At 38.1% G+C, this 26,479-nt stretch overlaps 1 protein-coding gene across 6 annotated transcripts in view; it reads right to left on the bottom strand.

Moving 5' to 3' along the window:
- Window positions 1–26,479, bottom strand: part of RABGAP1 (RAB GTPase activating protein 1) — a 161,463-nt gene that overhangs the window by 28,863 nt on the left and 106,121 nt on the right. For all 6 annotated transcript variants that reach the window (XM_018055735.1, XM_018055739.1, XM_018055737.1 and 3 more), the window contains 6 exons: window positions 10,509–10,622; window positions 6,521–6,595; window positions 3,289–3,414; window positions 2,266–2,409; window positions 690–731; window positions 324–452 (listed from right to left, as the gene is read on the bottom strand). In XM_018055735.1, the coding sequence (XP_017911224.1) occupies window positions 324–452; window positions 690–731; window positions 2,266–2,409; window positions 3,289–3,414; window positions 6,521–6,595; window positions 10,509–10,622 (630 nt within the window). The remainder of the gene's footprint in view (window positions 1–323; window positions 453–689; window positions 732–2,265; window positions 2,410–3,288; window positions 3,415–6,520; window positions 6,596–10,508; window positions 10,623–26,479) is intronic.

Below are 26,479 nucleotides of genomic sequence, written 5' to 3'. Positions count from 1 at the left end.
ATCACAACAACAAAAACTGAAAGTTAAAAGACGACACAATAAAAATCATAAAACCTGAGTTCTGCCACTAACTAGCTATACAAAATTAGGGGGCTCTGTGTTTTGGTTTGTCTTCAAAATGGGAATAATAATCCTCTTCCTAGAGTTCAAAATGGGGAAAGAAATGAGATTAATTCATAGGCTGTAATATATATGAAACGATTTAGAAAATTATACAATACAAAGGAAAACATTATTATCAATGTATTATAAATGCGGACAGTTTTATCAAGAAGAGCAAAACCCTAACAAAAGAATCTACATTAATGCAAAAATGATTTTACCTTCATGTTGCAAGCTAGTTCCATTAGTTTTTTTGCATTTTCTTCTGAGCGGTATCTCTTAGGGAGCTGAACCCTGAAGAATTTCAGGGCACCTTCAAAGTCTGTCAGCAGCAAGTCATCTTTGGAAGTCTTGAAGAAAGAAGAAAACACAACCATGTACAGGAAAAAAGCTTTTTTGCTATAAAGATGCTCCAGAAGCATTTCATAATCCCAGCACCTTTATAATCCCCAGAAGATAACTTTGTAGCCTTGACTAGAGCGACCGGCACGTGTCCACTGTCAGGGACAGTGCTAGAGCACAGTGGCTGCTTAGCATGAGATTAGAAACGCCAGATAACCCAGCTTACGAACCAGTGTGCACTGTACCTTTAATAACCCAAGGGCGACGTTAAATATAACACTTATCCCCTAAAAGAGAAAACACAGAAAACATTTTCAGTGTTTAGAACTGGACTATTAAGCTATCTGTCTTCAGAATAGCCAGCAATTTTAGAGAGACTGTAAAAACTTGAATAAAGAAATGGAGTATCTTGAAAATATTTTGGAAAATAAAAATTACAGGGCCACCACTGAAAAACCACTTAAGGTAGACCCAATTTCCCATGAGAGAAGGGCTTTTCTACAGCTATTTTCACAGTTCAAGAATGCTTTCCAAAGTATACTATGCTTCCAAACTAAAAGATTAGTCATAAAAATTGTGATCCCTCATGAAATAATGCCTGGTGTCTCTTCCACTGCCCACTCGAAGGACAACAATCACCCTGTCCATGAGTTCCTATGTCCCAGAAATGACTGCTCAGGGTTCTCTCCAACCTGCCTTTCTTCATTTAATCATTCTAGGAGTGGTGGGGCAAAGGACAGCTGAAGGGAGGCACCAACATCTGCTGACCAAGTTAAACTTTAAAAGTTTCTGGGCCTCAATTTCTATAACTAATAGTCTCCCAATAGTTTTCTGAGCTAATTAGCTGAGAAAGTTTAAGTTACTTAGCCTGTCACCAGACCCACAGTAATTACTTAATAGTTATCTATAATAGTGAAAAACTAGATAAAGGTTTGCGATTAGGAATTGGTTACATAAATTATGATCTATCCAAAGAATGGAATATCTGACAGTAAGTAAGAAAAATGGTATATTTCTGGAATGCTGTTTCTTATGTTTCAAGCTAGACAGAGATACAGATTTTTTAATGGATTTTTGTATGTTTTAAATATGGGATAATTAAAAAGGAGGATGGTACAGATGTATGTGTCTGTAGATATTCAAGTATGAGATAAAAATAGTTACTGAATAGCATATAAGCATAGTCACATTTTATATGCATATAAAGTCATACTATACATAATATACCATATGAAAAAACTGTTCCACACAGAACTTACACATACACATATATGAAAACACACAAAAAAAGGCTGAAAGAATATACATCAAAAGGTTAAAAGTAGTTTTCCTTTAGACTGGGATCAGAAGTATTTTCACATCATTTTGCTTATGCTTTCTATAACAAACATGTATTGTTTTTGAAATTAGCTTTTTCTTCTTAGGCATACCCTCCAAAACAGAAAACTAGCTGTGGCAAAGATTGTTATTTACTATAATATCTATTTTCTTTTAGTAATAGACTCTCAAGTTTAAGAAAATTGCTAGGCAGCTTAAAAAAAAATTATCCTTAGCAGCTAGGGATATATGGTCATGTACCTAAGTTCTGGCCAACAAGAGGTTAAATGGGAATGCAGGTGGAAATTCCAGGAAGTGTCCTTTAAAAGAGGGGGTACACCTCCTCCGAACCCCTAAACTTCCTAGCTTAAACAAAGAGATAGTGTTTGGAGCACTCATTAGCCATACGGAACAGAGCTGCACTCTGAGCAAGGCAGTTACTGCCTGTGACACAGGAGAGACACTACAAACAAAAGCCTAAGTGCGGTGGCCTCTGATACGCACCTCACATAAAAGCAGGTCGATGATATGGAAGACCATGTAGAGAGGGAATTTCGCAGTGAAGAGCGTAAGAAACCACTGGGAGGCATACATGTGCGCTTCAAGGCTTATGTCCAGGAAGTGGTTGTACAGGTCAGGGATGTATTCCTGAAATAGCAAACTGATCAGCTTTAGGCACATATGCAACTGTTTAGCTCATATATCTGCCAACAATAGGTCAAAAACGTCATATATTTGTGTTTTTATAAAAACTGAAAAAGCGCTCAGAAGAACACTTAACATCTGGTATGAAACTGGCACTGGGCTTCCGTTTTCAGTTCACAAAGTAGCTCTGAAGAAGAATCCCCACATGGTGACAAATATCTGAAAGGACAGTTTTTCTAAGTTATGAAATGTTTGGGAAAGTTTGTTTCACTTTTGTTAGGAGATTCCCAATCAGTCAGCTTCAGAGCCTTGGTAAGTATTTCTTGACTGAGTTTGCTGTGTTAAAATAAAGGCTCCTACACTCATCTGATCTTCTGGGTGTTTATGAGACTGAAAACCTGGCTCATACCCATCAGGCTGCTACTGCTACTGCTAAGTCGCTTCAGTCATGTCCGACTCTGTGCAACCCCAGAGACAGCAGCCCACCAGGCTCCCCCGTCCCTGGGATTCTCCAGGCAAGAACGCTGGAGTGGGTTGCCATTTCCTTCTCCAATGCATGAAAGTGAAAAGTGAAGGTGAAGTCTCTCAGTTGTGTCTGACTCCTAACAACCCCATGGACTGCAGCCCACCAGGCTCCTCCGTCCATGGGATTTGCCAGGCAAGAGTAGTGGAGTGGGGTGCCATTGCCTTCTCCGACCCATCAGGTTAACACCTTATTAATCTTGGCATCATTATTACATGGAGAGAAATGAAAAACATTAAACCTGTCCTTGATCCTGGATGGCTAAGGAATCACCACTGCTCCTTGGCACCATTTCTTCAATCCTGTTCTTCCCAGTCCTGCACCCTTATCGGCATATGCAAGCTGGATTCTCTTTTTACCTGCATGAGGCGCTCCAACTGGTAAAATTTGCAATGCAAATCTTCAAAGTTTTGTTTGAAAAGTTCCCTGAGACCATAGTCAAACATGATCTTGACCAGAACACTGAATGCTTGTTCCTCAGGCATCTGTAATAGGGCAAGAGGGAAGGGGTGGGAGGATCAAAAACACATACAGGAGTTTTCTCAGTGTGTAAAATTCATCCCTATACTCTCTTATGTGAATACTAGGAAATTTAGTGGTATGCAGTAACTCAGATCTCAGTTGTGTTGTGTTTTATAACAATCATTCTTTCAACCAGGAAATATTTAATAATGCCTACTCTATGTCAGACACTGTTGCTGTCCTTGAGGAGCCTCTCACACAATAACTAAATAACTAAATCTCCTACAATAACTAAAATGAATTAGAAACATCAGTGGGAACACAAGAACAAAAAAGACTGAGTATTCCAGAGGGAGCTAGGAATAGGCTTTAGAGGGAGAACAGGATTCGAACTGAGTTAAGAACAGGCCTACTACACTTGAGTATATGTTTTACCTTCCCCAAATCACGAGACCTTTGTTAAGTCATTTTACTTCCTTAACTGTTAATTCATTTCAGTAAAAATGTTCTTCTTTCCCATTGTTGCTAAAAACATGGCTACTTACAGAAGGACCTTATATATTCTGATGTTTGGAGTAATGCTTCAGGTATTCTAGTAACGCTTGCAGTAACACTTAAAATACTACAAAAAGCCTCCCTCACTTCACTTCTATTTACAGATGCTACTCACTTATATATCTTCCGTAACTTTACAGAAAAATATCTTCTTGAGGACCTGGCAAATGTCTAGTTTTCAAAATATAAAAAGAACACTGGAAATACTTAAGGCATGATGTGACCATAACAAGCTTTTCAAATGTCAGGAAGGTGAATGGGTTTCTGTTGAACACAATGACGACGGTGGGCTGAGCAAAGAAACTGGGAAGAAAGCAAAGCTAAAGAGCAAATCAGACTAAGTAATGAAATGAGAAAAGGACAGCAAATCATTGCTGGAAAGGTAAGGGCTTCGGGGGCAAAGGACCAGACCTTTGAGGTCTTTATCATCAAGACAACTTCACGCTTCACTTGCTGAGGGAGACATGGCCTGCCTAGAGTGGCATTTCTGATGTTACGCAGCACATCTGCCCCTGCCCTGAATCAAACACTTATTTTAAACACAACGGCAAGCAGCATAGAGTTCAAACCAAGATACTGGGGATTTGATCGGGAAACTCATTTTAGAAGTGTTGTGATACTTAAATGGGGATAAATGTCCTTGCACTAAAGTTGAGAACAAAGACAAATCATATAGACTTGGTGAGACTCTGAGATATTAAAGTATGATGAAAACAACAAAACAAAAATTTAAAACTTGACCTCATGATGAAGTGTTAATCAGCCTGAAGGTGAGAATCATTTCACAATGCATAGTATATCAAATCATCACATTTTACACCTTATATACACAATTTTGTCAATTACATGTAAATAAGACTGGGGAAAAAAAATCTTGACTTTTTCTTTATCAATGTCATAATAGCTTTGTCAAATTTTTGCATGCCTACCAATACCAATCAGCTAGGTTCATAGCAAGAAGATGTAAAGTGGTTTTGTTACACTTGTATTACAACCTACACAAAATGGATTAAACCTCTTCAACAACCTCCTCTCCTTAGAGAAACAACATCTAGACTGTGGGGCCTGGGTCCACGGCCCTCCTTCAAATTGGTCTTGGCCTCTCTAGCTCCCTCCCCCACTCCCCATGGCTCCTGATGCTCCGGTCACACTGCCCTTCTTTTCAGTTCCTTCCAGATGCCAAGTTTTCCCCATTTCAGGGCTTCCATACACTATCCTATTCTCATTGCCGGGAATGCACTGCTCTCCACTCTAGTTCTCAAAATAGTTCTATTATTTTTGCAACAACGTTTAAAGAAAGTTAAATGATACAGAAAAGTACAAAAGAGAATGGATGCCCCTTCTCCTTTTTCAGGGTTCCTGTTAGCGGTTACCTTGCCAGAGAAGTCTGTAAATGAGGCTTACCTGTTATTACCCTGGATCACACTTTTCACTGTACCTTCACAGAGCCACTGAAATTAAGAATGACATACTTGCACTGCTTTTTTTTGCCTACAACTAGCTCTGCACCCACAAGGACTGGGGCCATATTTACTTTATTCACTCCTGATCTCTACCTAGCACAGTTCAGACCGTGACAGGTGCTCAAAAACTCCCCTACCATCATCTGTGGGGTGTTTTTGCCAAGCATTTTAACTTGAATCATGAAGAAATAATCAGACAAATCAAGAATTCAGGATGTCTTACAAGGCAATTTGCTTGAATTTTCCAAACTGTCAATGGCATGGGACACACAAAAAGGCAAAGAGTTTAGATTACAAAAATAAAAAGCAATGACAATCAAATGCGATATTTGAATCTTTACTGATCTGGGTTAGGAAAAAAAGAGCTGAAAGGACTTCCCTGAGTGAAAAGGGAAAACTGAATGTGGGCTGTGGGTGAGACATTACTGGATTTGTTAGACTCACCTGTGATATTCTGGTTAGGGCCTCAGGAGGTACATACATAAGTATTTAGGAGTGGAGTATTCTGATATTTGCTACTTATATTATTCAAAAGTGATTTCAAAAAATTCTTTCATAAAAATATGAAACACCTGTGTTTTGTGTGAAAAAGGAAGGAAAAGAGATGCAGAGAAGGCAGTGTGGAAGAATAATGAATTAATAAATTAAGTCAAGTGTATACAGGTGTTCACCTTAACAATTTTTCAATTCTGTCGTGGATTTAAAGAAACACTAAGAAGGGGGAGGATAAAGGTCTTTGCTGAACGAATGAATAAAATGGCACGGAAGCAAGCCAACTTCGCCCTCCTAGCCCAATAGATAAATCTCAAAACAAAGACTGATGACAGCCACTACTTCAGAGAAGATAAAACGTCCCCAGAGGGTTTAACCAAGACTAAAGTCTATCCAATTATCCTAGCAATCAAAAAAGTTCTATCCTTGTACCAATTTTCAACACTGTCATTTATTTTTACCATGTTTCTCTCCCATGATGACATTATGTTAAGAAAAAGGTTTCCAGATATAGGAGTTAACACTCATGCACTGGAGTCTGCCCAAAGGCAATACAAAGCCATGATCAAGTCTGAGGCAGGACATGTGTTAAGAAATACACAGAGACCTAATTACTCACATGGAGAAGCAGAACAGCAGCGAGAAATGACTGGCCTTGGCAATAGCCAATCTCTTCATCATACACAGAATAAGCCTGGGGGAAAAAACCACAGGAGGTGTAAATGAACGTAGCCAGTCTTCAAAACAAAACAAAACACAAAACTTTATTTATTTATTTGGCTGCACTGGGTCTTAGTTGCAACATGTGAGGTCTTTGAGTTGTTGTACAGGGGATCTAGTTCTCTGACCAGGCAGGGATCGAACCTAGGCCCCTTGCCTTGGGAGCTGGGGGTCTCAGCCAACAGACCACACGGGAAGTCCCAAATGTAGTCACTCTTGAGTCACAGTCGCCCTATAGGAACTTGAACAGAACACAGGAACCTCAAAAGCGCTACCCCCACTCCACTGTGGCATTCTGATGGTCACTGAATGATGCAAACATTTCTCTTCAATTCCAACTTTTCTTTACAATACATAAACCTGTCACGCCACTTCCTGCAGCCAGGGAGCAGAAAGGTTAAGCAAAAATTATTTTAGCACTAAAAAAAAGGTGTCATTCTGTCTGTCTTTGCTCACGCTTTTCTTTCTTCTCTGCCTGGAAAACGTGCTCTTCCTTAAGGTTTCAAACATATCCCATTTCCCCAGGATTCTTTCTCTCCTCGGTAGGTCTCTGGTACTTACCACAAATGTATGCTTATTACAGCACTTAACACACTGCATTTTAGAGGTCCCTCCTCTCTACTAGACTACTCACTTCATACGGGCAGGGGTGGCGCCCTACTCAACCTAGCAGCACATCAACACATCCCAGGCACTCACCAAACACTGTCAGTGTTTATATGTGTAAACATGCCTTCATAAATTCAGCTGAAATTCAATATAATCTCATTATATCCCCCACTTTGTCAAAGTTTATCTGATGAGAGGGCCTACAGAACAAGAAACACCCATCTTTTCCAAAGACAAGATTCACAGAAAGATTTAGAAATGATCTTTTATAATTTAATAAGACAACTTTCTACCTATCAAATCAGTAAAAGCTAACAAGTGTTAAAACCAGTTTCATTAAGGCTGTTAAAAACTAGCAATAACATATGCTAACACAGGTCTGTGGAAAGCTATCTGACAATACAGATGAAGGTACCAGACAACATTTGATTAGTCAAGAAAGAATAAAGGTTTCACAGTTAATAGTTGTGCTGGAACTCCACAACTGCTCATGTCCTGGTCTGGCTCTTAGGCCCACTACTTACATTCCTTATTTGTATGACAAGAAAAATCACAGTATTTGTATAATAGAGCTGATGTATTATTCTCAATCCCCTCAAGTAAAGTACTCAGTGTATGGCTTTATCAATTATGTCCTGGGATAAAAACGTATTGAATTTTCTATAGGTATACAATGGAGGGGAGCATTTTCTACAGGTATAGAATGGAGGGGAGCATTCCTGAAGGAATGCATACAGACATGAAAGTACGTAACACATTTGGGAAATGTTTGGAATATAAGGTTCACGGAGGCGGTAAGGAAAGGAAATATGGGGAAGAAAAGGCATTTCATTAATTCATCAACATTTAATGAGCACCTACTATAATATGGTAGGCACCATGCCAAGTGCTACAGATGCTAATATATGTAAGAAATGATTCTTGCCCTTGAGAATTTCACAGTTAAGTTGGGAAGTCTGACAAGCAAATCAACCAGAGTAGAGTGAGAAATTCAATATGATTGAAGCATAAAATATTCAGGGAATAAGCAAGGATATATTACAGAATGCCTTTAATACTAAGCTAATGGATTTAGGAACAGGAAATAAACTAAGGAATTTTGATTCCATTCTGTGGGTTTAACGGAGGCCACTAAAATGATCCTGTTCTAGGGTCAACACAGAGAAAATAATAAATAGGCTTGAACCCAAAGGCAGGGAGACTAATGCAAGGCAGCTTTTATGTAAGTGCCAGCAACATATGATAGCAGCCTGTACCAGGGCAGAAAATAGAGCGGGAAGTACTGCTACGAGACAACAATCATATCAAACTGCACGTGGCCAAAGGAAGGAACTGACAAATAAGTGAAAAATGATTGTATCTTCAGCAAGACAATGGCATCGGGGTAAAAGGACTGTTTTTAATTAAAAGAGATGTAACAACTAACCACAGTAGGAATATTGCTGGATCCTGATTCTAACTAAACTGTACAGACATTTAGGGAAATCTGATTATGGAACAGAAACTGGATGGTAGTGCTCATTAATGCCACAGGTGGATAATGATCTTATTTTTTTGATGTATGGTGAAGACTTTAGGGGAGAAAGCAATGGCAACCCACTCCAGTACTCTTGCCTGGGAAATCCCATGGATAGAGGGTAGGCTGCGGTCCATGGGGTCGCTAAGAGTTGGACACAAATGAGCAACTTCACTTTCACTTTTCACTTTCATGCACTGGAGAAGGAAATGGCAACCCACTCCAGTGTTTTTGCCTGGAGAATCCCAGGGACGGGGGAGCCTGGTGGGCTGCTGCTTACTTTAGGACTGTGATGTTTGAAGTTTGCTTTAAAGCACTTTAGGGAAGATGAAGCAACTGTGGCAATATGTTGATAAATTCTGGGTAGGGATATATACAAACTCATTTACACTATTCAACTTTTATAGATGTTTGAAAATTTTCATAATGAAGTATGTTTTTAAATGGACTGCATTATTATACCTTTTCTGATATACTTGACAGACTTCCACAAGGAGATCAAAAAGCAGCTGGAAATTCAGGCCTTGAGCTAATGTAGATTCGGAAACATCTAGGCAGTGCTGACAACTGAGGCTGCAGGGCGGAAGGAGTCACCCAGGGAGACAGTGGAGAGCTACAGTAACCAGTGGCTGAGCACCTAGAGGAAGGCCTATGTTTTAGGAACTCACAAGAGAGAGAGAAAAGTAATGCGGGAGGGAATCAACGAAGTTGTTACAGAAGTGAGAGCTTGACCAGGAGGAGGAGAAATCAGGAGTAGATAGAGCTGTAATTAAGATCATCATGAGAAAGAAACCACAGCGTAGGGGGTTAGGAGTACGGGATCAGTCAGTGAGAACAGGGCTTTTTTCTGGGACATTTTGCAGGAAGGTGAGGGATAGTTAGATTGTTTCCTTAAATGGGAAGCACAACTGAGAAGGGGTTAAAAAGGATGATGACAAGAGGATCACAATAGAAATGATAGCTCTAGTTTGCTAAGCTCTTAGCGTCTTTATAGTTTAAAGCATCTAGTTGATCACTGCGGCTTCCCTGGTGGCTCAGACAGTAAAGTATCCTTCTGCGATGCAGGTGACCCGGGTTCAATCCTGGGTCAGGAAAATCCCCTGGAGAAGGGAATGGCTACCCAATGTAGTATTCTTGCCTGGAGAATTCCATGGACAGAAGAGCCTGGTGGGCTACAGTCCATGGGGTCGCAGAGTCAGACATGACTGAGTGGCTAACACTTCCAATTTATCATGGGAGAAATTGTCTTTTATTGCTAGTCTGTCCTAAAACTAGCTGTTGGTTTTGCCTTCTCAACCATAATATGCAAATTTCTTGAGGTATGTCTTGTGCCTTACTTGTACTTCCTATATAGTAGGTGCTACCTAGGTACTTGCTTAGTTTCAGGGGGAACAGACCAAAGCTTAGTTCTGAGGACCAAGAAAATAAAATTCATCACTTACAATGTGAATGCTAAAAAGGACTTTGCAATGATGTAGGACTAAGAGGCTTGTAACATAAAACCAACTCGTGAGTCTAAATGTGGTATCAGGGAACTATTGACTGAAAGTCCTGATTAAAAGAAATCCTACCATTTTATTTTAAATTATTTCCTGTTCACCATGAATCTAAAATTGTGCTGTTACTTTTTATTTTACAAATACTATTCTCTTTTTTGCATTCTTGGACATAAAATACAAATTACATTTTGCAGTTATCTTTTGCATAATTCCAAAGAAACAGAATAACCACCTAAAACAGTCTTTTCTTGGGTATGAAATACCTTGCATATTTTATATAAGGAATCTTGTCCATCTCCTCCTGTGTCCTTAAAGTAGTCATGGGCTGGGAATGTCCGGTTAATATCACGAGTGATAGCACTGTCCTGGGGAGACTCCTGTGGAAACACCAGGAAGCAGAAGGTTCAGTAGTCAGTGATGGATGTACTTGTCCAGGCTAATACAACAAGGTCGTCTTCTAATTTACCTGCTTTAAAATGCTGCAGGAACATACATACATGCATGCCTGCGTCTTCAGGGAAGGAAAAGCAAATATTAAGAGGGAAAAAAAGAAAGAAAGAAGAGACCCGTTTCACTCTATACACCTCAGGTATACTCCATCTCTGCTGCAAAGAAGTGCAGGTGATCACCTTTCTATCGTTGAGAAGGAAAATGTGTTTCAAAACCGATTTCCCATAGGAAAACACTCAAAAGAAAGAGGCAAAATGCTCCCGTTAGACAAACTGGGTACAAAAATTGCTGCTTTAATTGATCCTTTGGCACAAAACAAATGGGCCAGGTTCTCAAAGGGAAAACACAAGTTCCTGGATTGGAATTTACCCAGGGGCAAATGGCATAAAACCTCACATAGCCATCTACTCAGTGTGAAACTAGACTATCAAACACCAAGGGAATTCAAATGGGCTACGGAAAAATATCCCTTGTTTTTTTTTAACCAATGGAGAAAAACTGTTTCCTCTTCTACAATGAGTAATTAAAACTAAATGAATGTCAGTAATGCACAAAATATGCCAAACACCTAGCTATTTCTAATAGCTTCCCTTTGTTAACCTTTATTTGCTCATGCGGTAAAGAATTGGAGCACAGAAACATGACGTTCTCTTTTAACAACGCATTGTCCTCATAGCTCAGACAACAGACTTGATTCTCCTCGGTGAGACTGCATTATATTCAGCACACCACCCAAGAGCCTGACACTCTTGTTTCCAGTGAAAAATTAGTAATTTTTTTTTTTTTTGGTCTGGTAATTTCTCTAGCCTTTTAGGTAATCAGGTTCCCAGGGCCGTAAGTATTTAACAGTTGTGGAATCTAAAATAACTTTACATTAAAAAAATTATTTTACTGTGTAAATTTGACATGTAACATCATGTAAATTTAAAGTGTAGAGCATGTTACTCTCCATGAGTTGCAGAGTCGACTGAGTGACACTTTCACTTTGATACATTTATACTATATTGTAAAATGACTGCCAGTATAGCAGTATCATATTATAGTTCAGTATTACTGCCTACATTCATACTGTGCATTAGATTTTTGGCTTATTTACTACTCATTACAAAGTCTGTATGCTTAAATACTAGTCTTATCCTTTCAGCCTCCATCACCAGCGAGCTAACTTTAAGCCTATGCTCTTTCTTAACCTGTAAACTATTTAAGCCTACAATGACACTGCCAAACTGCTTTCCAAAGAGATTTACTGGCAGACTATCGGGATTTTTTATTTTTCTGACTACTAGTTTTTAATGCATCATTAACAAAAGACAGGGGAGCTCTGAGCTGTGGTGATCCCTGACAGCACAAAATGCAAGGTGAAAATTAAAGATTACAGTGGTTATCTGCCTGGTGGCAGCTTCTAGGCTGTAACACACGGAGACGAAACAGAGCTGGGGATAGGGAGAACTTCCCTGAGTTGAGAGAAGAGACAGCAGAATTCAGGGAGGGCAAGGTAGCTAGACTCTGTAGCTCAGAGTCCCAAAGAGGAAAGCTGAACAGAAAGAGGTCTGCAAAGCTACCTAGAGGGGTCCCTATGAGTCACAAAATCATGAAGATGATAAACTGGACTTCATCAAATTAAAAATCTTTAATATTAAAAACTTACTGTTAAAAACATGAAAAATATAAGCCATGAACAGGATAAATCACCTATCAAATCTATCTGATAGGTGACATATCTGGAACGTATAACTCTCAAAATAAATAAGGCGACAAACAACTGATTTACAGGGAGGAGGGGAACGGTGGTAAAAGATGGAATAAATGCTTCACAGAAGACACCGAGATGGCAAATAAGCACACGAAAAATTTCAACATCATTAGTTATCAGCAAAATATAAATTAGAAGTACAATGAGATTTCTCTACATGGTCACTAAATGCTAAAATGAAAAGTACCCAATATACAAAGGACTAGCAAAGGGTGAAGAACAACTTGAACCTTCATAAATTGCTGGTGGGAATGCAAAATGGTACAAATACTATAGAAACCATTTGGAAGTTTCTTATAAAGTTAAACATATGCTTATCATGCAATTTAGTGACTCACGTCTACATAGTCATCCAAGAGAAATGAAAATAAAAATACATGCAGATACTTGAACTCAAATGTTTGTAGCAGTGTGATTCCTGATAGTCCAAACTGGGCTCCAGTGGGTTAATGGATAAAGAAACTGTGGTACATTCATATAGTGATGGAATACTCAGCAATAAAAGGGGACAAACCTAGTGATATGCAACATGATAGATCACAAAAGCATGAGACTGTATGAAATAAGACAGACATAAAACACTACTTTCTATAATTCCATGTATATGAAACTCTACAAAAGACAAAATCAAAAGGTACAGAAAGCAGATCAATGTTTGGAAGGGGCTGAGACTCAAGGGAGAAGGCTGATTTTTAAGAGCTATTAGAGAACTTTTTAATATGCATATTAAAAAGCAGAGGCATTACTTTGCCAAGAAAGGTTTTTCTAGTCAAAGCTATGGTTTTTCCAGTAGTCATGTATGGATGTGAGAGTTGGACAATAAAGAAAGCAGAGCACCAAAGAATTGATGCTTTTGAACTGTGGTGTTAGAGAAGACTCTTGAGAGTTCCTTGGACTGCAAGGAGATCCAACCTAAAGGAAATCAGTCCTGAATATTCACTGGAAGGACTGATGCTGAAGCTGAAACTCCAATACTCTGGCCACCTGATGCAAAGAACTGACTCACTGGAAAAGATCCTGATACTAGGAAAGATTCAAGGTGGGAGAAAGGGATGACAGGGGATGAGATGGTTGGATGGTATCACCGACTCGATGGACTGAGTTTGAGTAAGCTCCAGAGTTGGTGATGGACAGGGAAGCCTGGCGTGCTGCAGTCAGTTGGGTTGCAAAAAGTTGGTCACGACTGATCAACTGAACTGAACTGAACTAAGAGAACTTTTTGAAGTGATGGAATTATTATACATCACATCCATGGTACTGATTAAAACGTGTTGTATTGTTCATTTAAAGCTGGTGAATTTTATTGTACATATATCACATCTAAATAAAGGTGATTTTAAAATGGAAAACAAACAAAAGAGGATACACATACAACCAAACAAGAGTCCCTGGATGATTCAGGTCCTTTAGATTAAGAATTCCCAGTACTAGTTTAGCTGCTGCTGCTAAATCACGTCAGTTGTGTTCGACTCTGTGTGACCCCACAGACGGCAGCCCACCAGGCTCCCCCGTCCCGGGGATTCTCCAGGCAAGAACACTGGAGTGGGTTGCCATTTCCTTCTCCAATGCATGAAAGTGAAAAGTGAAAGTGAAGTCGCTCAGTCGTATCCGACTCTTGGCGACCCCATGGACTGCAGCCTACCAAGCTCCTCCGCCCACAGGATTTCCCAGGCAAGAGTATTGGAGTGGGTTGCCATCGCCTTCTCCAACTAGTTTAGCTAAATGTACTTAAAAAATGAAAATGATGCCAATTCATCTTTAAGGCCTTAAAACCAGGATCTTAGCTTAGAGTCAGATGTATCTGGGTTTAAAAGCTGGCCTACTCTCTTACTTGGCTGAGAAACTTAAGGTAAGCTTGTCTTCTCTGGTTAATATCATCTACCTTATAAAGTTGTAATGATGGTTACATTAAATAACCTATAAATTATAAACATGTAGAGAGCTTCCAAGGCTTCCCTGGTGGCTCAGCAGTAAAGAATCTGCCTGCAATGAAGGCGAAATGGGTTAGCTCACCTGGGAAGATCCCCTGAAAAAGCAAATGGCAACCCCCTAGTATTCTTGCCTGGGAAATCCGATGGACAGAGGAGCATGGTGGGCTACAATCCATTGGGATCACGACAGTGGAGCATGACTTAGTGACTGAACAACAACAAAGAGCTTCCAGAACTGTCTGACACGTATATAAAACACCTGATAAAAGTGAAAGCAAGCAAAGCGTCCAGCACCCTGAGAGCTGGGGCTGTCCTCTATACACACACACCTCCACACACAAATAAGCACATACTCGTGCACACAAATGTGCGTGCGCACACACACTGTTATACAGAGTACACACACGGTTCACAGAATGTGTATTGTTTTTACTTCTGTATATCTTATCTTCCTATAAAACTATTCACATGGGGGTAGAAACTGTGATTTAGTTTTCTAACTTCCACAGAGCCTAGCAAAATTATGACACACACTTAGTGCTTGATAAATATATCTAAGAAAAATCCAAAAGCTTCCTTAAAATTGAGTGATGACAATGCTCATGTGATCAGCAGCTCTCCCTGAACCACAATCTCTAATGCTAATGTTTATTAATTCAAGAATCATGTGAAAGAGGCACGAAACTAAATCAGAAGAGAACCTTATTAATAATTAAAGACATTCTGACTAAATACCTGGAAAAAAACCAAGATTGCTATAGTGATTGATTCTTTAGTGACTTTCAAATTGTGTCATACACAGGCAAGAGAATAACTGTCATGGGAAATAGAACAGCGCCTGACCTTGTGCCTTCTCTTTATTTTTTAACAAAATAAGAAAGTAAGGCTATTTTAAAATATTAAGTGCCTTCCCTTTAGGGAAGTATATTGATTTTACCAAGCCATCCCAAAACTGAAAATTTGTTTGCTCAGGGGTTTTATTATGAAATATTTCAGTAATGCCAAAAGTATAGAGAACATATAATGAATACACATGCAGATTATCAAGATTAAGAAAGCAAACATCATAGATACAAATCTGTACACCTAATTCCATTCTCATATGCCCTCTTCCTCCTTTTATAGTTAACCACCATCCTGATTTTGCTATCATTGCCAGGCATATTTTAATGTATGTGTTACGTACATATGTGTGCATTGATGCATGTATTAATATATGCATATGAATATAGTATCTACAAACCATATATACTCTTTACAGAATGTTTGAAGTATTTTCTATAAATGACATTATAATCCATGTCTTCAATAGCTTCTTTTGGTTCAATACTATATTTTAATGATTACATGGTGATCTACATAGCTCAAGTGCATTTAACTGTATAACTATGTAGTTATTTATGTATAGAGTTATTTATCTCTTCTACTGTGGATAAACATTTAGATGATTTAAACATTTTCCACTACAATGTGACAATAAAGATTCATGCTTCTTCTCAAAACAAAAAAGAGAAATTGTACAGAGTAAAGACTGGGTCCTTCAGCTCAAAATACGAAATAAATCATCCTGCATTTATCAAGAGAAATGACACAAAGGGAGTCTATATTAAAAATATATATTACTGTGGGTTAATTAAGGTTTCCCTTGTGGCTCAGCTGGTAAAGCATCTGCCTACAATGCGGGAGACCCGGGTTCGATCCCTGGGTCGGGAAGATCCTCTGGAGAAGGAAATGGCAACCCACTCCAGTAATCTTGCCTGGAAAATCCCATGGATGGAGGAGCCTGGTAGGCTACAGTCTATGGGGTCGCAAAGAGTTGGACACGACTGAGTGACTAATGGTTTTTATTCAGCCTAGGATACGTGACTTCTCTTCAGCTCAGTTTCATGTATGTATTTTTTTGGCCACACTGTGCAGCTTGCAGGATCTCAGTTCCCCAACCAAGGACTGAACCTAGGACCCCACAGTGGAAGTGCCAAGTGCAGCCTCTGGACTGCCAGGGAATTCCCTTGAATTAAAATTAAATCTCAGTTTTAATTTTAACAAACATATAGAATATAAAGTACAACACAAAGAGAAAACTACAGGCATGTTGGGAGTTAAGAAATCTTTGAAATAAAACTGTTTCATGAATAGCTCAAACAACAACAGATCGTAAAAGTATCAGCTTCAATTGTGAAACTGCAGCATGACAAAAACTTATTGCAACCCTAGAGTCATTAAGAGGAAAAATAATTGGACTTCACCAAAATTAAAAATTTTCTGCTTATAAAATATGTCATCAAAAAAAGAAATAGGCCAGTAGTACATGTATCTGAGAAGGAACTACAATCAGAATATATATAAAAACTTAAAGACGTGACCTAGTAAAATGGGCAAAAATTTGAGCAGACACATTAGATAAGTAAATGAAAAGGCAGTTACCAGGACAATGCCAATTAAAACCACAATGAGCAACTAAAAAGAATGAGTTCTTGGTGATGAGAGGAGAGCTACTACCTGGAACACTCTGTAGAGAATAATTCAGTCAAGTGGAGATCTGGAAAATCAGAATGATAATTTTAAAGCATTGAAGAAGATGACCCAAAGCAGCACTAAGTAGTTTCTGAAAGGTTCAGGAACTTAAAAACAAAAAGGAGGAAGAGGACTTAAAGCACTAAAACAATGATTAAAATAAAGTTCACATTGACAAACTTTTCAAAAATGATGAACAGACATGTTATTGAGGCACATTTGAAGTTCAGCTACAATAATCATTCTGAAAAAGTTGTAAATTCTATTCTTGAATTACATCTCCACTGTAATTGTATTTCCAAAAGAGATTTCTGGTTTTTTAAAATGTCAGATGAAATCACTCTGGAATTTTATGAAACAAAAATCAAAGTTCTGAAATAGGCTATGAATGATAGATTGTGGCTTAAGAAAAACATGAAGGTTAGAAAATTATATGAAGATGACAGAAGTACAAAAAGCTTAAAAATATTCTATGCCAGCTGTGTCAGTCATAACAGACTGACTGATGATAAAGATAACTTGAAAATGGATACACAGTTATGAGAGAGAGATGATTTAGAAATTCAAATGTACAAAGAATAGGAACACATAAAAAACTTCTCTGAAAAAACTCTGTAACTGGTTAGTTCTCATCCATCTGCCTTCCCTCTAACCGTATGATCATGGAAGTTATCAGGTAAGTAAGGAGTAAAATGCCCTTCAGAGAAGGTGATTTTGAAAATTCACATACTGCATTTCTGAAGCCTTCAAGAATGATAATAAATCGAAGAGTTCTATGTGAACCATTTGCTTAAAATATTTGGTCTTAGGAAATATGCTGAAGAACTTGGGAATAAATCCATTTGACTTGCCAGAGGCCAACCTGAACAAAAATGATTCCAAAATTCTAACAATGATGGATTTAGTAAGTTCCTATCAGAATAATGACATCGTTAAATTTGAAAAGATTCTGAAAACAAATCACAGTAACATTTTGGACAATTCTTTCCTAAGAGAACACAGAAAAGAGCTTTTGTAAACCATCCAAACTCAAGTGCTTATAAAATTAAGATGTATACCATGATACATAGTCCTTTTATTCCTAAGCAGTTAAACATAGACATAGCTGATACAGGGAACCTGTTAGCATAAAGTATACTGGATATTCACAGCCAAATTAAGTCAGCCAAGTACATCTTTTCAGCAGACTGTAATTAGTAAAGCTTTTACAAACGTGAAAGTTTTTAACTAGTCAAAGCTACAGTTTTTCCAGTAGTCATGTATGGATATGAGAGTTGGACTATAAAGAAAGCTGAGAATGGATACTTTTTGAACTGTGGTGTTGGAGAAGACTCTTGAGGGTCCCTTGGACTGGGAGATCAAACCAGTAATCCTAACGGAAATCAGTCCTGAATATTCACTGGAAGGACTGATGCTGAAGCTTCAATACTTTGGCCACCAGATACGAAGAACTGACTCACTGGAAAAGACCTTGATGCTGGGAAAGACTGAAGGTAGGAGGAGAAGGGCACGACACAGGATGAGATGGCTGGATGGCATCATCAACTTGATGGACATGAGTTTGAGCAAGCTCTGGGAGTTGGTGATGGACAGGGAAGCCTGGTGTGCTGCAGTCCATGGAGCCGGAAACAGCTGGATATGACTGAGTGACTGAACTTACAAATGTACTTAAGGCAATCATGAAGAACAATTAAACCTTACGGGAACAAGAAATGGCAAAACTATTTTAAGGTGATATGTCCTGAAAGTTACTGAAGTCATGGCAGATGTAGTTCTTTTAATTAACTGGCTTTACGTTTTGGCTGCTTCATTTATCATAAGAAAAAAACAGCTTTACTGTCCAGAAGAAAACAAAACTGCCATACGATTGTGCAGTAGTAACATTCTGCCAACTTTCTCTGTTAAGATCCAGGTGGCAAATATTTACTCAACTCTCCTGCTGCACAGTAAAAGTAACCACAGACAATATGTAAATGAATAAGCATTTCTTCATTCTAATAAAACTTTATTTTCAAAACAAGAAGCATGCTGGATTTGCCGAAGTTTGCCAAGTCCTCTAAATGTACAACATGATAACTTGTCACCAGCAACATGACCAGAGAGAAGATCTTTGGAAAGATTTAGACTACACTGATATGTTACTGTTGATTAACTTCCTATGTTTTACTTGCAGAAATTTTACCATAAACAAGATACCACAACTCGAAATGTATATGCCTTTGAACACTTTTTCCCCATGTAATAATGAATGTTAAAATATTTACTGTATTTTACAAAAGTCAACTCTCCGAAGTGTATATTTCTACAGCAGCAATGCAGTAAAGATTTAAAATGAAACCCTATAATTATAGTGGCATATTGTCCCTTATATTTCAAGCAGTAACACAAACAGTATACACAACTCAGGAATTCTACATACACTTTAAAACATATTATAATGGCTAAAATAAAAAGAGAATACCAAATGTTGGTGAGGATATGAAACAACTGGAACTCTTTAATTGTTGCTAGTGGAGATATCAAACGATACAACCACTTCAGTGACTTACAAGGCAGTTTCCTGTAAAGTTAAATAGGCATTTACCCAGACCCAGCAATTTTATTCCAAATTTCACTTTGTTTCACACAGGAGAAACAAAACCATGTATCCAAGAGGAAAAAACATATACAAAAATGTTTGTAATAATATTATTTGGAATGGCCAAAAACTAGAAACCTCAAATGTCCATTAATGGGGGGGCAGACAAACATATTACCATTCATATAACAGAATGCATACACACATTGCTGGAAATAATTTTACTAAAATACTATAAATTAATAGCACTTTAAAAATGTATTCACTAAACAAATACAAAGAATTAACACCTCACACGAAAATCTGAATCTTTATTTCCCGTTCCCATACTCTTATAAAATAGGACTAGTCACTGTTCCTCAAACATCACCCCAAATTAATGATACAGCTTTAAGTTTTAAGTGTTAGCCACTCGGTTGTGTCTGATTCTTTGCGACCCCATGGACTTTAGTCCGCCAAGCTCCTCTGTCCATGGAATTCTCCAGGCAAGAATACTGGAGTGGGCTGCCATTCCCTTCTCCAGGGGATCTTCCCGACCCAGATTGAACCCAGGTCTCCTGCATTGCAGGCGGATTCTTTACTGTGTAAGCCACCAGGGAAGTTCAATGATATACCTGCATTAAAAAAAAAAAAAAACAAATCTAACCTTTAATTTTCTTAGTATAATAACAAGCCCTTTTTGTTTTCTTATTTTAATAAAACATTTCTGCTTCCTTACAATTATAACAATGGGGAAAAAAAGAGATAATTTCACAACTCAAATAACTGTAGCTTATATTTGGTGAGCATATGCCTAGCTTTTATATAATAACTTTTTAAATTGAGTTTATATTGTTTTGAAAATTAACTTTTACTAACTGCAAAATGTAGTGAGCCTCTTTTTCGGTTATTTGACAGTCATCCTATCCTAGCATTTTTAGTGGACAGTAACACAGCCATACCAAAATTTACCAGGCCGAAGCTCATACTCCGGTATATTCAGGCTGTTCTACTACTTTTGCTATAAACAAGGCTGTGAAGCAGAGTTGTGATTCTGAAGCGGAAGAAATGATTTGTGCAATCACTCTTTTCCCTAAAAGATCCAGCATAACTCTTGTGTTTTGGAATATGAGTTGCAGTGCCAATTTGTCCTCCAGAAAAGTTGTACACTCCAATCCATACACGACATTGGCATCACCTTTACAGTAACTGCCCTCCTGTTTTGGAACTGTCACTTATATACTTGTCTCAGCTTCCTTCTGGTCTGTATATAAAGAACTGTCTCTAAAGTTGCAGAGAATGGCATATAAAATTTACAGACTCCATCCCACTCTAACTCCAATGCATTTTTTGCTGAACCCACGTTGACAAATATAGAGAGGAAAGAAAGGCACTATCATGCAAATATTCCCTTGCCCTGTCAGTTGAGAAGCTTCCGAAGTGGCTCAGTGGTCCTATCGATCCAGGTGCCACAGGAGACATGGGTTTGATCCCTGAGTCAGGAAGATCTCCTGGAAGAGGCAACCGGGAAATGGCAACCCACTCCAGGATTCTTGCCTGGGAAATCTCATGGACAGAGGAGCCTGACGGGCCACAGTGCATGGGATCACAGAGTCAGACACGACTGAGTACACAGTCAGTAAGTCAGCAATGAACACATCTTGTGCCAGGATCTTGGTTTCCGATACCATTTACCAATAAAAGGAACCAGGCTCCTTATGGAAAAGGTTGATTCCAGGACTGGGGCAGGAAATACACAAGATAATCCCAGAACATTGAGAACTGGCAGAGGATTAGGAAGCACTTCCCTCCAACTCACACCACGAAGAAAACCCATAACCATGGCAACATGTCAAAGGAAGTATGTGCCAAACATAGTTTCTAGTAGCCACAGCTAGAACAATTTGAGCAATAAAATTAATGAAGTAATATTATATTTTAAGCTAAAGTATAAAATAAATATCGATGGGTCTATACTTATATAAATAAATGAACAAATAAGTAAATAAATGAGGGCAGAGGGGAAGAGGCAAATCCTCCAGAGAGAGCTCCAAATAATTTATGTAAACATCCTGCCCTCATGGAGGGAGCCCACTCCTCTGCTGGTTGTGCCCAGAGTCTTCCTTCAAAAGAGTACAGGATGGTAAGGGGGCGAGAAAAGTAACAACACTGAAGAAATCTGACCGACATGCCCTCAGTCAGATGCTCACGGTGCACACCAACAGTGACAAGTCACGCTGATGGCACAGCACGCACCCTCGATATGAGGTAATGAAAACGGGAGTTGGCTACGTATTCTTCTTCCCCCAAACTCATAAACTTAGGAGAAAAACACCAGGCAAATTCCAAATGAGGGATATTCTATAAAATACCTGACCAGCATTCCTTATAGCTGCAAAAGTCATCAAAAACAAGGAAAAAGTCTAAGAAACAGCTACAGACAAGCGAAGCCTAACAAGAGAGGAAGACTGAACAAAATGTAGTATCCTAGATGGGATCTGCAAGAGAAAACGGACATTAAGAATAAATGATGGAAAGCTAAAGCATGGACTTTGCTTAATAGTAATGTATCAATGTTGGTTCACTAATTGAAACAAATGTACCATATTAAGATTTGCACTTACTTAGGCACTCAATAAAATGCTGGACTGAATCTGTGGAATACAACTTTTGAAATGAATGCTGTAGGTACAAGCTCAATAGTAATAAAAAAAGAGTCTCTGTTCATGTAATTAATTTTTAGGTGATTTCTTTCTTGTCCCCAATTCCTAAGCTCTTTTTAGTGTATATGAGAAAGCACCAGCGAGGCTTTGTTAAAGTGTAAGGCTTGTCTAAAATAATTCGTGCAGACAAAAATCTAAGGAAATAACATTTGTGCTATTTTTTGGTCCCATCTTGGTTTTGAAAGTCATCCATTAGTTCAAATCACAGTGGTACCAGGTTCTGTAATTTTTCTGGATGACTATTTTTATACCTTACTGTGAGAATTGGCTCACTGAGTAACTTCTCAGGATTAACAAGGTACTGGGAACTGACGGAAACTCTTTGAATACACACCCTTTGTAAACTCAAGTTGAAAAATAGAAAGCTAAGAATGGCAGGAAGAAAAAGAAAGTACCCAAACAAAGAAAATGCAGTGGAAGGCTGCCATGAGAAATAACCAGCATAGAGAAGATTATTATTTCCAAAGTAACTTGTTGCTTAAAGAAAAAGTTAGATCTTCTTAAGATTATTTGGAATGCAATAAATGCTTTGTTAAAAGCCATCATGTAATACTTAAGAAAACAAAACAAGTCCACTCAAATCCACCATGCTATATCTTATCTTCACAATATATTTCACAGAAATAAAGTAATTTTTTTGGCTACATTTTGCTCTTTAAAAGTCAGCTACAGATTGTCAGAAGTGATTTTAAAGACTTAGTTTTTTAAATTCCCTAGAACAAAAACTTGAAGGAAAAGTAAATTTAAGAAGTACTATGCTTAAAAATGAATAAATAAGGACCAAAAACCTTCTTGAGGTAAAATCATTTTCTTAATGTTTTATTTCCCAAATCTCTTTCTTATTTACATTTTCTTACTTCTCTGAATTGTAAATATTCTAATAAGGTACACCTCAATGCCTCAATAATAAGCAGTATAGGGTATTTGTAAGAAACAAACTGTGTGTGCAAGCATGTTTAGTTGTGTCCCCATGAACTGTAGCCCACCAGGCTCCCCTGTCCATGGAATTTTCCAGGAAAGAATATTGGAGCGGGTTGCATTTCCTACTCCAGGGACTCTTTCTGACCCTGGAATTGAACCCATGTCTCCTGCATCTCTTGCATTGGTAGGTAGATTCCTTTATCACTGTGCCAACTGGGAAATCCATAAAATGTATTAAAGCCCCTCAATTCCACTTATAGTTTAATCGGTAAGAATTCTAGAAATAAATATCTGTTTGATGGGCTCACTTAACACTGACAGTGTACATTTTTATCTTAAATTCAGATTTTTTTTTTTTTTGCTTGTGCTGACAGCATTACAGCTTTTATTTTTTATTTTTTATTTTTTTTTAAATTTTAAAATCTTAAATTCTTACATGCGTTCCCAAACATGAACCCCCCTCCCACCTCCCTCCCCACAACATCTCTCTGGGTCATCCCCATGCACCTGCCCCAAGCAAGCTGCACCCTACGTCAGACATGGACTGGCGATTCAATTCTTACATGACAGTATACATGTTAGAATTCCCATTCTCCCAAATCGTCCCACCCTCTCCCTCTCCCTCTGAGTCCAAAAGTCCGTTATACACATCTGTGTCTTTTTTCCTGTCTTGCATACAGGGTCGTCATTGCCAGATTTTTAAGAACATAAAAATGTGTATCTGTGCAAACATAATTTTACTTGTCCCTATATAACTAGCATCATTTATCTGCAAATTAGTTTTCTTTCAACTTGCAATGCTGTTATTCCACACCAGTGCAGTAAGCAGGAATTTCAGTGTAAACCAGATTTGTGGGTAGACACTAGTTTGTATATTTATCCTGGTGATTTACTCTCAGATACAAAACTCATAATTCTAGTAAAATATAACAATTAAAAGACTTTAAAAGCTCAACCAAAGGAAGGTAAGAAATTAATCTTTAACATATTTAAATAACTGAAATAGGTATTCAGTAATTGGGGCTTCCCGGGTGGCTCAGTGGTAAAGAATCCACCTATCAATGCAGGAGATGCGGGTTTGATCTTTGGGTCAGGAAGATCCCTTCGAGAATGAAAAGGCAACCCACTGCCTGAAAAATTTCATGGACAGAGGAGCCTGTTGGGCTATAGTCCATGGGCTTGCAAAGAGTTGGACATGATTGAGAGCCTAAACACATTCAGTAATTAATGTTTCAAAATTTCCACTCCAAACACATCATACACATAACAAAGTGTAACCAGATTTCCACAAACATGGAAGTAACTGAAGGCATTCCATAATCTGGCCACAACTATGTGAAGACTGGAGTTGGACCTCTGACAAATACCAAAGACAGATTTTAGGCGCTATACCAAGGTCACACCAGGTAACAAAACACATTGTCATAGAATACTGACTCTGGGTCAAGCAGTTCTACCTCTAAAAACTGCCTCTCCTACTTGCTAACTGTATGACCTCGGACAAGTCACTTAACTAGTGTGAGCCTTAATTATCCCCATCTGTAAAATGTATGCAATGCTCACTGTCTTACAAAGTTTACGAGAAGGAAATTAAATACTGCACGGGAAGCAGGTAGCATTAGGCCTTGTCCATCAGTAACAGCTTTTTCCCATCAGACTTGAGATTTATGATGCTGGTGTATTTCCAACCTTGGGAGAGAAGCCAAAAGCAAAATACGTATTTGGCAAATTTTCCCGTATTTGAAACTTAGTGAACTGTGAGGGATCTGCAATTTTAGATAGCATCCAATTCAGAAATCCAATATATATTATTGACATAATTTACTTTAACCAAATAAAATTATAAAGAAGATAAATCAAGTAGCAGAAAAGCTGACCCAAAGTATAAATGGTGCAATAACTTTTTCAAACCTATGAACCAGGCTAAGCAGAACACTCTAGAACTCAGGATAAAACAGCTTTGCTGATTATCTTTTAAAAACATAATTTCTCAGAGGCAAAAATCCATTTGGGTTTTTCTATTGACTCATTTAGTAAAGACTTCATTTACTTCAAGACAATCAACTAACCCTACCCACACCTAGTGCTACTAACTCTTCTTTCCCTTCCAGTAAGAAAACAACTTGCCCCAAATATAACACAACAAGAAGACAACTATATTCTATAATCAATGAACGTGCCAAACAATCTTTTATTGCAGAAAGCAGACTCTAAAAGCAGCCTCCAGAAATGTTTGGCAACTAGGTGCCTCTAACTTTAAAACACTTTAGCATGGTTACCAGCCAAACAGTTACATACTCATTATGTTGGATCTATATACACAGTGTAATAGAAAATTAAATGGCTTCAAAACATGACTTTTTAATAAAATAAGGTACGGTTATCACATTGTTTCAATCCAAATATGGCATCATAGTGGCATTCTAAAAATAAATCTAAGTCCCATGTGAGATTCAGCCTTTTAGCTGTGTTCATTTCCTTTTAGGGCTCAAGTTTCCCACAGGAAAATTATTCAGTGCTTGGCAAAACTGTCCCAAATCATGTATAGATAAGGCACAACTGCTAACTGCACCGTCAGTCTTTTCCTGCTTTGCTATTGTTGACTCTCCTTCATGTTACCCCATCATGGAGAGGCCCAAGCAGCAGAAAATGCTCAAGAACTTTCATCTGACAAAAGTGAAGACAGTGTCACTTTGAGTAAAAGGTGTCAAGGAGGTAATTTATGAGTCAGCTAAATTAGAAGACAAAATTATTTTATATAAAGTCACATTTCAAATATGTTTCTGATAATTGCAATGAATACCAAATATTTCAACTGTATTATTATTACTAAGTAAAAGTGCATATCAAATGCCCTTTTAATACTTCTTAAAACAGATTGTATTTGACTGATATCATTCATCTAAAGATTTTATAAAGTGTTACATGCTAAAAATTAAATCTTCTCAAAATCACTCTCAATATAGAAGAAAATTCATGTTTAAGATTTTAATTTTCCAAAGTAAAGAGTTAATCTTCAGAAAATATCCTGCTTAGTTGCTTAGCTGTGTCCAAGTCTTTGTGACCCCATGGACTATAGCCTGCCAGGCTCCTCGGTCCATGGGGATCCTCCAGGCCAGCATACTGGAGTGGGTTGCCATCCCCTCCTCCAGGGGATCTTCCCAACCCAGGGATCGAACCCAGGTCTCCCACATTACAGGCGGACTCTTTACCATCTGAACCATTAGACTACCTAAGAAACAACTAACAAGAAATAATTACAGATTTAAAAGCTATCTTATTATATTATTATTGTATAAAGGTAAAATCAGTTAGATCTTTGTCTACTAACCTAAAAACAGCATAGAGAAATATAGTCAATCAAGCTCTATTAGTATCTATGTAG

Source organism: Capra hircus, chromosome 11 (genome assembly GCF_001704415.2).
Source record: "Capra hircus breed San Clemente chromosome 11, ASM170441v1, whole genome shotgun sequence".
In the NCBI taxonomy this organism is placed as follows: domain Eukaryota; kingdom Metazoa; phylum Chordata; class Mammalia; order Artiodactyla; family Bovidae; genus Capra; species Capra hircus.
Note: the sequence above shows the minus strand (reverse complement) of the source record. Positions and strands in the feature narration are given on the sequence as shown.